The 15,304-nt window shown below is 25.7% G+C and overlaps 1 protein-coding gene across 2 annotated transcripts in view; it reads left to right on the forward strand.

The window, feature by feature from the left end:
* LOC100203187 (anoctamin-7) overlaps positions 1-15,304 on the forward strand; it is a 58,167-nt gene that overhangs the window by 30,561 nt on the left and 12,302 nt on the right. For both annotated transcript variants that reach the window (XR_010638982.1, XM_065799235.1), the window contains exons 10-22: positions 23-87; positions 260-303; positions 375-471; positions 774-882; positions 6,174-6,234; positions 9,817-10,037; positions 10,611-10,769; positions 12,229-12,265; positions 12,416-12,527; positions 12,782-12,836; positions 13,166-13,263; positions 13,413-13,537; positions 13,676-13,881. Coding sequence is in view for 1 of the 2 variants with exons in the window: in XM_065799235.1 (XP_065655307.1) it covers positions 23-87; positions 260-303; positions 375-471; positions 774-882; positions 6,174-6,234; positions 9,817-10,037; positions 10,611-10,769; positions 12,229-12,265; positions 12,416-12,527; positions 12,782-12,836; positions 13,166-13,263; positions 13,413-13,537; positions 13,676-13,881 (1,389 nt within the window). In the remaining variant the exon portion in view is untranslated. The remainder of the gene's footprint in view (positions 1-22; positions 88-259; positions 304-374; positions 472-773; positions 883-6,173; positions 6,235-9,816; positions 10,038-10,610; positions 10,770-12,228; positions 12,266-12,415; positions 12,528-12,781; positions 12,837-13,165; positions 13,264-13,412; positions 13,538-13,675; positions 13,882-15,304) is intronic.

The following is a 15,304-nucleotide window of genomic DNA, read 5'->3' on the forward strand; positions in this document are numbered from 1 at the left end:
AAAGTGCTTAATCCGTTCATAGATTCTTAAAATGTACTGGGCAACTTGGGGTAAATGGCTAAAATACCAACCACTAGACCATATTAGGTAAAAATTTTATTATGCTATTTTAAAGCTGCTTTTTTGGGTTATTTAGAAATAAAATTTTTTTATATTAGAAATTATGTTTTTGCAAGTTTCAAAAAGTTAAAAATTAAGATGATTTAATGTCTTAATATTTGTTATTGTATGTTAATTAGTTTTTTACTTTTATTTTTAGAAGTTATTTTGGTGAAAAAATTAGTTTCTACTTTGCATGGCTGGGTAAGTTTCTTTTTTTTTTAATTTTAAAAAATTAAATGGATTGCATCTTGCTAGTTTCATATTTATTTTAGGTCAATACACTGCTTGGCTTTTGTTGCCCTCCCTTGTTGGTTTATTAGTTTTTGTATATGGCTGTGTTACAATGAATTCTTCAGACAATAGAGATGCGTATGACTTTCAAAATACATTTAAGATTCAGATTTTTGAAATTTATTATTTAAAAAGTTTATTGTGAAAAAATGTTAAAATTTGTTTAGTATTTAAATTTTAATTTTACTATGTTAAAGTAATATTTAATAAAATAATATTTGTATTTTTTAAAAATATTATTAATTGTTATTTAATTAGTTTCTAAACAAGTTTAATCAAGAATCATAACTTCATAAATAAATATTTATTAATAATATTTTTATATTTATGTTAATTAAGTCAAAAAATATAATGATATATATGTAATAGTGTATTTGCAGTTTAGATATTTGCGAGCATGCAAACTGGACATACAAAATGTGTCCCCTTTGTGATGAGCACATTGGTTGTGAATATTGGGATTTAAAAAAAAGCTGTATGCTAGCCAAGGTATTTGACTTGTATTTTAGTACTGTATTGTGTTCAACTTAGTTCATTTATAAATAAAAATCAAGAAACTCAACAGAAGCAATTTTTAAAGGTTTAATATATGGTTTCTAGGCAAAGTCAGTATTATTATGTATAGTTTAATATATGATTTCTATGGTTTATAGGCAAACTCAGTATTATTATGTATAGTTTAATATATATGGTTTGTATTGTTTTAAGGCAAAGTCAGTATTATAGATAGAATTTTATCATGCGACATTAAAATTTGTGGCCGCCTTACTGTATGTCAAAAAAAGTAAACAAAGCGAGTGTTTATTAGTGTAACGTATTTAGTTATAGTTATTTAGATAACATACCTTAGAGTAGTGAGATAGAGAATTAATTTCTATATAAATTTATTCAAAAAAAGTTATTTTTGAATAAATTTATGTAGAATTTAATTCTCTATCTCACAGTATAAGTAATTTATTTTTGCTTAAAGTAAAACTCTATTAAATAATTTGTTTTTAAAGGTGTGTTATAAGTAATGTGCAAATGCAGTAGTGGTAGAGCGCTTGCTTCATAAGCAAGAGGTTCTGAGTTCAATCCTCACCACGTCCCTTGTAGTACCGCGCTCAATTTGTTTCTCTGCGCAGCGGCCTTGTTTGTCAAGGTTTGTGTTTTGGAGATATAAAGTTGAGAGAGGGTTATAACCACAATTAAGTAGCCTCCTCATCTGTAGTGGCCTTCACAGCCTTGAGGAGGTGAATCAACAGAAGAAAAAAATAATAATAATTAGTAAACTGTATTTAAAGTACTCCAAAAATTGACTTTATTATTTTTGTTTTACATTTTTAACATCTTTTGTTAATTATTATAATGCATAAGATTCTTTTTTTTTAATAATTTTTCCAATTTGCTAACTTACATAACTCAGACACAGTGAATACATTTTGGTTATTTAAGCATGTTAAATGACTTATTAAATTGTATTAATATTTTAAAATGCTATGTATATAAGTAATATGCTGAATTACTTATTAAATTGCTTTAGTATATTAAAAGTATTTAATAATAATTAATAACAATAATAATTGGCAACAAGCAAAACCACAAACTTAAAAGTCATTTGTCATTTTAGAGGCAATCAACACTCATGCTAAAAATGTAAACAAGTTGCACAGGATCCAAATGATTATATTTTTATTATAAACTTTAAATTGTTGAAAATATATGCGTGCTTTTTTGATGTCATGTCAAGAATTTTTTTTATAAAACAGACTTTTTGTTGACAAATTAACTTATCACATTGGTGCTGTTCATAAGTTAAACTTTAAATTTAAAAGCTTGCTTATAACCAGTGTTTTTGATTAACTGCTCTTTGTATTAAATTCTGCTGCAAATAAAAGTATACATAATAGACGAAATTGATTGAAAGATTTGTATTAGCTTAAAGAAAAGTAGGAAGAGGACACAAATCAAATTCTAAAATTTTTTAAAATAAGTTGCAACATTTCAAGGACTTCTATAAATAGTACCAGTAAATGCGTAATAGATCTGTAAGTATTAAAACATTTTCAAGGAATATATGTATCAATCAAGCAAGTTGTTATAATGTTCAGAAGAACTATTTCATTTCATTGATTAATGTGCAATAAGTTTCTTAGAAGAGATGACTCTTTGTTATTTAAAGATGTTGTTAGTTGTGGGCCTTATGTACAAATCTATATATTACCACTGAAAGTAAAGCGTGTTGGACATTGTGCATTTTTTCTCTTATTTCATTGAATTCAACGATGAATGTAAACAACTGGAACTTAATAATGGATCTCAATAATGACTTAATAACACAACCTTTGTTGATACTATAAACAAACATAGTTCTGAATTTATCTGGATTTTTATGAAATCAATTTTCAAATACACCTTGAAATACACAAAAAAATGCTGCACTAGTACGTTTAAAATAATATACATTACAACTTTTTTTAGAATTGTGTTCTATATAAAATACAACTTCTCTCATTTAAATTTTATAGGTGAAAATAAAAGTTTGGATTAAGAGATTTTTTATTTATAGAAAATTGGTTTATTTATTTTCATTATAGATTTTAAAAGAGATTGTTTTATAATTTATTGTTTATTTTTCATAGAAACTATTAATTATTTTATCCTTGTCAGCAAAACTATACCAATTACTTGTTTTGTCAAAAGTTACTCAAGTAGAGCAGACCATGACAAGATGTTTTTCCATAGCTTTCCCACTATTATTAAGCATCAAAACAGTAAAATGCTTGAGTTGTCATCTAAGAGGCGCTGCCAGTAGATTGCATCAGTTAATAAAAGAAGCAACCAAATCTCACCTAAACAATTAATGATATATATATATACATATATATATATATATATATATATATATATATATATATATATATATATTATATATATATATATATATATATATATATATGTATATATGCATATATATATATATATATATATATATATATATGTATATATATATATATATATATATATATATTATATATATATATATATATATATATATATGCGGTAGTGGTGTAGTGGTGGAGCGCTCGCTTCATAAATTTAATAAACTTGTTTCTCCACGCAGTGGCCTTGTTTGTTGAGGTTCGTGTTTTGGAGTTATAGAGTTGAGAGAGGGTTATAACCACAAGTAGCCTCCTCATCAGTAGTGGCCTTCTTGGCCTTGGAGAGGTGAATTACAAAATATATATATATATATATATATATATATATATATATATATATATATATATATATATATATATACATATATAATATATATATATATATATATATATATATATATATATATATATATATATATATATATATATATATATATATATATATATATATATATGTATGTATTGCAGGATTTTTAGGTACTTTTGAAATAATTATATCATGAGAAAAAATTAAATTCTACATAAATTTAATCAAAATAATAAATTTTTTAGCTGTTTTTTAGGAGCCACTTAACAGATAATAGTAATTAGCATTGCCTTAAAGCTCCTTAAACTAATGTGCATTTGTTTGACCTACAAGATGGCGAATTTAACAGTGTTTACATTGTGATGCCAATCAAACACCATCTATTATGCATAATTTAATATATGGTTTCTATTATTTCTAGAAGAAGTAGTAGCCTGATCACTACTGTTAGTTTGTTTTGTATTATCTATCTGATAAAGCACATATACAATATTATATACCTATAAATAGGATAGTTGTGTATATGTTATATATTACAATAGGCTAAAAGCAGTATCATGAATAAGAGACTGTTTAAACATTTTTGTGTTTATGTATTTACCCCTTTTAAGTGTGATGTCAATTTTGTGTAATTTCCTTCCCCTTGACACATTGGGTAAAACTATTGAAGTTTATCCGGTATTCTTTCTCTGTCATTTTATGTCTTTTTATTCATTTTGATACATTGTTTGGACTTATTTTTATTGGTTTAGTTGCTTTTCAAAGTCTTCTGCATATAAAAAGTAATTACTTGAGGAACTGGAAACTCTAGTCAAATCACTTGACTTTAAAAACAACCTGCTACCATTAAAAACCACTAGTGATTTTTAATGGTAGCAAGGGTAATGGTGTCTGTTGGTCTTCTGTACAGTTTTATGTGTAACACAACACTTCGATCTTTTGTAATTGTGAGATCTAAGAAGTCATGTACAAGCTTTTGAAAATAAACTTTGTTTTTGCATTTAAAGATGCTTGTACTATTTCTAGTCCTTCTATCATATCATTGAAGATAAAAATCATCTATGAAACACTTGTAGAATTTTATTTTGTTTGGAAAGTTGTTAGTGAGGCTATTGACTCCATAGTCATTTCATACTTCTAGTGGAAGTGTTGGTCATAAAATTCAAGAATTCCATTTAATGTTTTGGATAACAATTGTTAAATAAGACATGGACAAAATTGGAAAGTCCAATTGGAATTTGTGATTATGGCTCTGTTGGAAATAATATTTTACTGCTAATAAATATTATATCTCCAAAATATTATCTCCATAATATTTTGGAGAGCTTGTCCATTAAAAACGTTCAGTTTCATAAGCACATTGGTTTTATGAACTTTGAGAAAACATTAAAATCCATTGACATCTGCATGATGCTAAATCATGCGGATTTCAATGGGTTTTAGGAAGTCAACCAAAAGATTTTTATTTATACAACATGCCTTCAGGAGGTCCACAACATAGTGGATTTCATTGATCACATAGGCACTAAGGCTATTTGTTAGATGTTCATATGTAACAGCATCCTCCAGTAGATACATTTTTTTGTTCTTTTTTTTACTTCAACTTATTTAATAATTAGTATTGCTTTCTGAATTTTTAATGACTTTAAACATGCAACTTGACATACCAATCACAAGATTTTGGATAGTTTTTATAGATATTTCATTCCAAACTTCTCTGATACGAGTTTTCAGCTCCAATGTGGATTCATATTGCTTACTGAAACTAACAATGTTTTTAACTATATTGGTTATTGAATAGTTAAAAACTCCTTGATAAGTTTTCTTTACCACAACTAAGAAGCCCTTCATGCCCCCAATATAAGATCAGTTTAAAGTTATGATCAGAACTAGATATACTTCTAGTATTTTTTGCTTTGGTGTTAACATTTTTTAACTTTTATCTGTTTTAGTTATGCTTAAGTTGGTTATATAACACAGTTGGTGTTTTTGATGATTCAGATTACTCTATGTATTTATATGATGGTATTAATTATTTTCATAAAATCATGATGATTGGTTATTAAAATAATATCGTAAAATAATTAGTTATAAAATCATGATGATTAGTGGTTGCATAAAATCATAACTATTGGTGCTAACCCTAACCACGTCCTTCCATTAAGAGCCCCCTCAGACCAGACCAATTAAGACTAAATTAGAACAGGCTTTCTTTCTTATTTGAAACAACATTCTCAGTCTCCATCATATGTAAATAGTGACATACGCTTTTTTTTAATAATAATAATATATTAATATATATTTTTTTAATAATAATATATAAATCTATTTCTCGTATTTTACATTTTGTTTTTATAATAATATATTTTTATAATAACTATTTTTATAATAATAGTTATGTATTTTACTTGCGCAAAGTATTATTTTGTACATATAAAATATTGTGCCAACACACTACTGGTTATCACCTGATTTATTTTCATTTTTTTTACACCCAATTGTGTTATACATAAATTTTTCATAAAAAAATGTTTTTTTCTAATGTTTTTTAGCTATCTTATCTGTTTGATAATGCAGCAACTGTGTTCTTTGCTATATTTGTTTCTTTCTGGGGTAAGCTTTTATTATTACTTAGAAATCAATAAATACAAAATCAATTTACATTGGTACAACTTAAATAGGTAAAAGTAGTTTAGTAGCAAATTGGTAAAAGTAATTTACTAATAAAATAGTGTCATAAAATTTGGTATATATTGATAAAAAAAAGGATTAAGAAAATCTAAAATGTTTTAAAAAGTTGAAAGGTTTTTCGTGAGTGAGTTTTACTTATTCATTAATACTTAATAAGACAAACAAGTAAATTTTTAAAGTTTTTTAATTTTGGGGTAAAGAATTACCTGGGGTATAGTTTTAAGTGAGTGTTGAGGTTTTCAATAATAAATGTAACAAATTCATCAATAAAATTGATTTGTCTTTAATTGTGTTTTTCGTATGCGCTGATTGTTTGTACTTGTGTCACGAATTGTGTCACAAAAAGTATCATCAGTTTTTGCTTATAATTCGTTGAACAGGAAAATAGTGAATGGAAAATTTGTAAAACTGTGTTAAAATACAGCAGCACTGAAATACAGTATCTCCAAAGTACAGCACCAGAACCAAGTTTGAGAGGATTGTATGGAAACTCTTAAAATCTATATTTATCATATTTGGTAGAAATGAACAGAAAATTATGTCAGTTATATAGTTTGTGATGTTTTTCTATTGCACAGTTCTTTGCACAATTACTTTACTACAAAAAATTTTAAAGAGCTTGACTTATCATGGCTTTATTTAAAACATGTTGATTGCAGGATTTTTAACAAAAAAAATCAAAAAAACTAATGAACACTAAGTTATAGTCTGAAAGAAAACCATGGTTGTTTATATCTAGAAATCCTAAATTTGTATATATTATATATGCTAGAGAGTTTGGTTTAATTTCTGGTCCATTAGTTGCTGCATTGCAAACATTGTGATACAAAAGAAAATGACCCCTGAGATAAAGACATTCATGTTTCACTCCAGACAATTAGATAATTAAAAAAACTCAACAGTACTTTTCAACTTCAAAAAAGTTTGTAAGGTTTTTTCAGAAAAAGAGCTCAATCAACACAATTCAAGGGCTTGTCCAGGAAAGTTTGTTTTTGAAAGTTTGTGAGTATGTGTATATCTTTGGGTGCTGCTTTGGTCTGCATACAATTTGTGTTTTTCTGTATCATCAAAATGCGAATAAGTTTCTTGTAAAATTGATGGAAAATAGAGATTTTATGCTGCATATCTTTTTTTTTGAAAGAGTTAGGAAAACATGAAAATATGAGAGTTTCAAACCATTGATGTTGAAAAAAAAAAAAGAGTAAATTGTTTATATGGTTTCCTAGAAAGGTCAGCAGTAAAGAATAATTTTGAAAGATGTAGAGGACTCAGTGAGAATGTTTTATCATCATAGGAATATCAATAATATTTTAATAATTGTTAGCATTGAGTTTTGTTGGAGTTAAAATTCACAAGCCATTCCAAACCTCAAGCTGTTGCAGAAAAGAGATCAGATTTAATTCCGCTGCCTGTTCTAAGCAATCAATAATGATGACTTTTTATTAAGACTGATGTATATAGTTGTGTCATTTTGGCCATTAGATTTATATTAGGAGAGGTAATATTTGTTAATGATGAGTTATAAAACATCAAAACAGCATCGTACTAACTAATTTTTCTTTTTTGTGATATTTCGGTTTAATTTGTATAGACTATCATCAGACCTAAAATAGCAATTTTTGTTATTTTACGAAATTTGTATTTTGTTATTTTATGAAATTGTTATTTTATGTCTGATTATGGTCTATACAAATTAGACCGAAATATCACAAAAAAGAAAAATTAGTATGATGCTGTTTTTAATGTTTTATAACTTATTATAAATTTTACGTACAACAAATAATGTTGCTTTAACACTTGTTAATGATGCTATTAAAGATTTTTTTAAAAATCTCTAGAACCCAACTTCTGAGATAAAATACTAGAATTGGCAAACTGAGAGTATTGGAGCTTATCAGCACAGTACTAAAGTACAAAGTACAGTTAAATTCCTTAGCTAGATACAACTTTTTTTAAATCCCAATATTTACAACCATCCATGCAAAGTGTGGCATTCTTAAGACTTGAATATTTTATAGCTGTTGATGGAATCAGCTCTGAGCTACCTGAGTTGATTACCTCTGAGTTGATGGAATCAGCTCTGAGAGCTACCACAGAATTAGGGAAACTTTATTATTAGACAGCTTCAAGACTATCAAACTGAGTTTTAAAGCTGTAACTTCATTAGAATAAAAATAGATGTAAACAAAGATTTATTTCTATCCCAGCCAAGTAGAGGAAGAAGGTGAGGAAGGGTGTGAGGGTGGTCAACAGAATTTTTCTGCTTACCCCTAAAGTCTTTGTCTAGGAGGCCTTCTACAAAGTAGTAGCTGGATTCAGTTACCAACTGCCAAGATAAGTGTTTTTATTGAGGCACCTCAATAGCTTCAATAAAAACACTCTAACCTTTACTTAACTAAGACAGCAGGACATTTAGAAAGTTGTACATGTTATCAGTAAAAGATATATCGTGATGATCCTGAACTTGATTTTGATCTGAAGTAGTTAAAAGAAGTTACTTCTGTAAGCATTAAAAAATAATAGTAAATAAATGTGTTATAAACAAACTGAAAAAATTAGGTTTACTCAAAAAGAATAAACACAGTGATAAATTTAAAACTTTAAATACCTTTTCCTCAATACAGCAAAAACAGACAATTTTGTTTTGCAGCAACAATATATTTTAAATTAAATACCAACAATAGTAAACCTAAAAATTTTATACAAGCATTCATTACCCCTGTCAAGTTTATTACACTTATTGTGTATTAGGTATTTATTATCATATTATTATATATTTATTTATAAGTTTGATTAGTAACTAATTAGTAAGCATAAAATACTATCTTAACAATCTTAATGTAAAAAAAAAAAAAATTTATTTGTATTAATGATATTTAAATTTAATTATATGTAAATCTAAGTATTGCACTTGAAATACATATTTGTTAAATTTACATAAATCCAAGTTTAAATATAACTTAATTTTCATAATATTTATATTTGCATATGTGCTGATTTAAGTGTTATGTACTCATTTACATATTAATTAAATTTCCATATTTAATTTTACACATTTAAGTTTTAAGTTTAATACTCAATTATATTTATAGTTATTAAATTATACTTTACTTGACACTTTAATTTATACAATTAACACTTGGTGCAATTTTTTCTTACAGTCAAAGTTGTATGAGGGTTAACTTGCCTTAACCTATAGGCCGTCTTCGATAATAAGGTACTTCGATGATGGGGTACAACCTCAATAATGGGGTACTTTGGCTCATCTGACATGACCTAATAAAAACAGTTATTAATGTAATGTTAAAAATAGAATAGTTTTAAATACAGGAAAAAATGTTTTATTTTTATCTAAGTTTAACAGTATATTTATTTTGTTTATTAATTATTAGCTTCTTTTTTTTAATTTAATTTTTTTTATGTTTAATTTTTTTTTAATACCGAAGGCATATTTTTTCAACCAAATATATAAAAGATATTTGTATGCTGTTCAATTTTTTTCAGCTGTGTTCTTTCTTGAGTTTTGGAAGCGAAAAGAGATAACTTTAGCATATTATTGGGATTGCTTAGATTATGAATCCGAAGTAGAAAAACCTCGCCCTTCATATGTTGCACTTGCACCATGTATAGAAAAAAACCCTATTACTGGGATTCCTGAACCATATTTTCCACCTGAACAGCGTGTACCCCGAATCTACTCTGGAATTATGATAGTTTTAACAATGGTTTGTAAATTTTTATATCTTTAAGTTTTAATACCTATTATGTCTGAAATACTTTTATATAGTCTTTTTTATTTCTTTTTTTTTTTCTTTTATATATATCTAACAGATTTTATTTTGAATAACTTTTATATATATCTAACAGATTTTATTTTGAATAACTTTTATATATATCTAACAGATTTTATTTTGAATAACTTTTATATATATCTAACAGATTTTATTTTGAATAACTTTTATATATATCTAACAGATTTTATTTTGAATAACTTTTATATATATCTAACAGATTTTATTTTGAATAACTTTTATATATATCTATATATCTAACAGATTTTATTTTGAATAACTTTTATATATATCTAACAGATTTTATTTTGAATAACTTTTATATATATCTAACAGATTTTATTTTGAATAACTTTTATATATATCTAACAGATTTTATTTTGAATAACTTTTATATATATCTAACAGATTTTATTTTGAATAACTTTTATATATATCTAACAGATTTTATTTTGAATAACTTTTAGGATCACTGTTAGTTTTAATTAACAAAAATTTTTTTAATAGGTGTCATTAGTTTGGATATTTATGGTTGGCATTATTGTTTACAAGCTGTTAGTTTACAGACCTCTAGCACTAAATAAGTTTACGTCAGCAAGAGCTTTACAAATTACAAATATTTCAGGTGCTGTATGCAATCTTATATGCATCTTGATCTTATCAATGGTAATAATTTCTTAAAAAACATTTTAAGTTTGTTAATAATTTTCTATAAGTTTGAGTTTCTATTAGTCGTTGTTTTATACCATTTTATAGTATTTTGTTTGTAAGAACCATGATTAAAGCTAACCATTATTTTCAATTTATATGCATACTACATTTTACACAACCATAAAGTACTACTACTATATTTACAACTTGTCACCATAGTTACAACTTTAATAGTAAAATATTAATCTAAACTAAGAATCAAATGTAATTAATCATGATTTTTTTTCATGGATTCCCTGGCCCTAGATTTTCTGAATTTACAAAATAAAAGTATTTTTAAAAATATACAATAAGATATTGTCATGTAGTTGAATTTAAATTTACCTTACCTTTTAAATTTTTTTGCCATATAGTTTTTTTATTTTTGAAAAATGTACATAAAACTCTTAAAAGTAAAACTTGCTAATAATAATCTTGTAATGTATTCTTATAACATTTATATGGTAGTCAACAGCAATTTTGTTATGGTAAATAGGACTTTAATCGATTAAATTACATCAATCTAACTACAGTTATCTAATAATAGATATTCATATTTAATTGTAGATGGGCACTTGACACATGTTACCTATCAGGTCTACCTTAATTTCATAGAAAAATTGGATTTGAATCAGCTTGTTTATAATTCTACTAGAGTTGTTGTTAATGTTTATTATTATTATTATTATTATTATTATTATTATTATTATTATTATTACTTTTATAAATTTAATTTGTAACTTTTATCCCTAAACTTCAAAACACCTTTTTATGGCTGCTGCACACAAGGCTGAGTGCAATCTTTCAGAATTGAAGAATTGAACTAAAAACTTCTAGATTGTTCTAGATTGTTTTTGCTGAGTGGTCTATCACAGTTTATTGACAAATCTAATAACGTCAGCAGCAAACCAACTCAAGTGTAATAAATGTCTTAAGGTTTTAGGCAAATAAAAAGTTTAAACAAAAAAGTTTAAACAAAGTTCTCAAAAAAAAAAGTTACACTAAGACTAATTTAGTCTTAGTGTAACTTTTTTTAGTTTAACATTTAGTTGTTTTTTTAATTAAATATTATTTTAATTACTCATCAAGTTTAATATTTCATTTTAATCAAATGTAAGGATAGAATGTAATTTTTTTCTTTCTTTTTTTTAACTAAATAAAGTCTCTTGATAAACTAAAAACCTATTTTAGTTGACTAAAATGCGTTAAAAAATTTTTATATTTACTTTTATATATATTTAGATACAGTTTAAAATTCTCTACAAATTTTTGTTTTAAAATAAACTCTTTTTCTTAAAAAAAAAAAGTTATTTTATATGACTTTATCTTAAAGTTTAGTAAAGAGTGAAGAAGCTTTCTTAATTTTTAATAACTATTTTTGAATGCAATAAACTTTTTACTTTTATTAAAGATATGTAAAATAAATTTTTTGCAGGTTTATGAGAAAGTGGCTTTAGCTCTGACTCACTGGGGTAGGTTTCTTAGATCAAATCAATAATTTGTTTATGGCTTATATTAAACTGTATAATTGTTTCATGATTTAAAAAAAAAAAAGATTTTATTTTATGATGCTACTTAGCATCCATTTAGGAACTTACTGTGATATAAAAATTTATTTTAAGAAATGCATCGCACACAAACAGAGTATGAAGACAATTTAACATTCAAAGTTTTTGTATTCCAATTTGTGAACTTCTACTCATCAATTTTTTACATTGCTTTTTTTAAAGGAAAGTGAGTCCTAATGTATTGTAGTTGAAATTTTATATTTATGATTTATAAACTCAGTTTGTAAGTTATAAAAGAGTTAATGTATTAACAATATTTAATTCAAGCAATAAATTAACTGTTAATTTATCAAGAATTTAATCTATAGTAGGTTGTATTTAACCAATAGGTTGTTTTATAATCAACCAATTGGTTAAATATCTTTTTATTGGTTGTATTTAATTGATAGAATAATATTGTTATTTTTAATGAAAAAATAGATCAGTCGGCTACCCTGGGAACTATACACAAATAATGGGTCTTCGTATGGAGGAGGTAAACTAGTTTTTTAATTTTACTTTTTTATTTCATTTGCTCAATTGTTTAGTATAGTTGTTTTTTTATTATTGCATTTGAAAATTTTTTGTTAATGTTAATTCACCTCCTCAAGGCAATAAAGGCCACTACAGTCAAGGAGGCTGCTTTAATTGTGGTTCTAACCCACTCTTAACTATATAACTCCAAAACACAAACCTTGAACAATTTAAATGCCATACTACCAGGCACAATGTATATTTCGAACTCAGAACTAGAGGAAAGTGCTCTACAAATTGTTCTTTTTTTGTATGATTAACTTTATGAAAATTGATTTTTCTTTATTATAGTGTGGCCCTGGAGGTTGCTTAATTGAACTTGCTCAACAACTTTTTATTATTATGGTAGGCAAGCAAATGATTGGAAATGTTCAAGAAGTCATGATACCGTATGTTTTTAAACTGTTATTTAATGTAATAAAAATGATAAATTATAAATTAAAAAAAAGTAAATATAAAAACAGCATATATAAAAAGTAATAAATAAAATAAACATATACAGTTTTTATAGTAACCATAGTAACTATATTAATGATAGACTTATTAAACATAAATGGAGAAAAAGAAAGCGAAGAAAGGAAACAACTGTATTGAAACCAATATGGGAAGATGATTATGAACTTGTGGAGAATGAAGGACTTATGGCAGAATACTTAGAAATGGGTTTGAAAGTTTTAAAGTTTTTTTATTATATTCATTTTTAACTATATTATTCACACTATATACTTCACTTTTTTTCTGCAATAATAGAAATTAAATTAAAATTTGTTGTAGAATTTAAAACAAAGTTATTTTCTTTAGTTATTCAGTTTGGTTTTATAACTATCTTTGTGGCAGCGTTTCCATTGGCACCATTATTTGCTCTTTTAAACAACATTTTCGAAATTCGTATTGATTCAAACAAGTTGATCTGTGAAACAAGACGACCAGTTGCAGAAAGAGCCCAAGATATAGGGATATGGTACAGCATATTGGATGCAATTGCTAAAATTGCTGTGATATCAAATGTATGTTTATTGTTGTAGTTATTATCATTTTAATTTTATTTAACTTATAAAAAAAAATGCAATTTTTTTATATCTACCTGATATCTTGACTTTAAGATTAATATCTTGTGATTTTTGTTTTTCTATTTAATAGATTTTGCAATAATTATATTGATTTATTGAACAGTTGGCAGGGGCTATTCTAGAAAAATAATTTGGGTGGCAGCAACCCCGTGCCGGCGCCTGCCATAAAGTAATTTGCAGATTGTAAGTTTTTTTTTTGAGACAAAAATAATATTTGCTTTTAAAAAAAATGGTCCTCAATTTCTGAATTTGAGCAATGTCCAAATCGGCACCCAATTACAGTCAGTGCTGTTGAAAACTGTCTAGAATAGCCCATGTATATATATATATATATATATATATATATATATATATATATATATATATATATATATATATATATATATATATATATATATATATATATATATATATATATATATATATATATATATATATATATATGTGTGTGTGTATGTATGTATGTATGTATGTATGTATGTATGTATGTATGTATGTATGTATGTATGTATGTATGTATGTATGTATGTATGTATATATATATATATATATATACACAGCCCTTGGAATTAGGAAAACTGAGGTCAGCAATTTTTCGCCGATCTTTAAGTATTAGAAGTCCGCTTGAAAATAAAGGTTTTACCATAAAACATAAAAACGAGATCAGCAATTTTTTACTGACCTCAAACAATTTTAGGTTGATATTGCTAAATGTCAACCCAACTTATTAAGTTGAAATTACTATCATTCTGGATTTGTCATCTACCCTTCATCTTCTAAGATTACCTCTTCCAATCTTTCTTGGAAACCATATATCCAATCTTTCTTAGAAACCATATATCCAATCCATTGCAAAGTTAGCATCTACTAAGGTTGCATCTCTTTATTGTGCTTGCTACTTTCTTATTCCAGATTCTATTCTTTATTTCTATAAATCTTAAATCCATTTTTGTATGGAATACTATTGCCATATCTGAAGCAGATCTTCCAATGATGCCCTTTCTCTTTTAGACAAGGTGCAAAAAAGCATTGTAAACATAGTTGGATGTCCTCTTACAGCAACCTCCAACCATCATAACATTGCCGTAATGTTACAAAGCCAAGTTTGAAAGAGCTAATAATTCTATTGTGGTACTCATGATTTGTAGTCTATTTTCAAACTTGAATTAATTTGATAAAAACTCTGAAAAACATATTTTGTCTCATTCACAAGCTCATAAAAGGTAATCTAGTTTGTTTTGTAAGTCATTTACAGTTAAACTTCTTGCTAAAATATTATCAAATATTTATTACCATGAAATGAACTTAGCACTATCTGGTATAATTTGCTATTATCTTAAAAAGTATTTTTCATGCTTAA

The sequence above is a fragment of the Hydra vulgaris genome, chromosome 06 (assembly GCF_038396675.1).
Source record: "Hydra vulgaris chromosome 06, alternate assembly HydraT2T_AEP".
Classification (NCBI taxonomy): Eukaryota; Metazoa; Cnidaria; class Hydrozoa; order Anthoathecata; family Hydridae; genus Hydra; species Hydra vulgaris.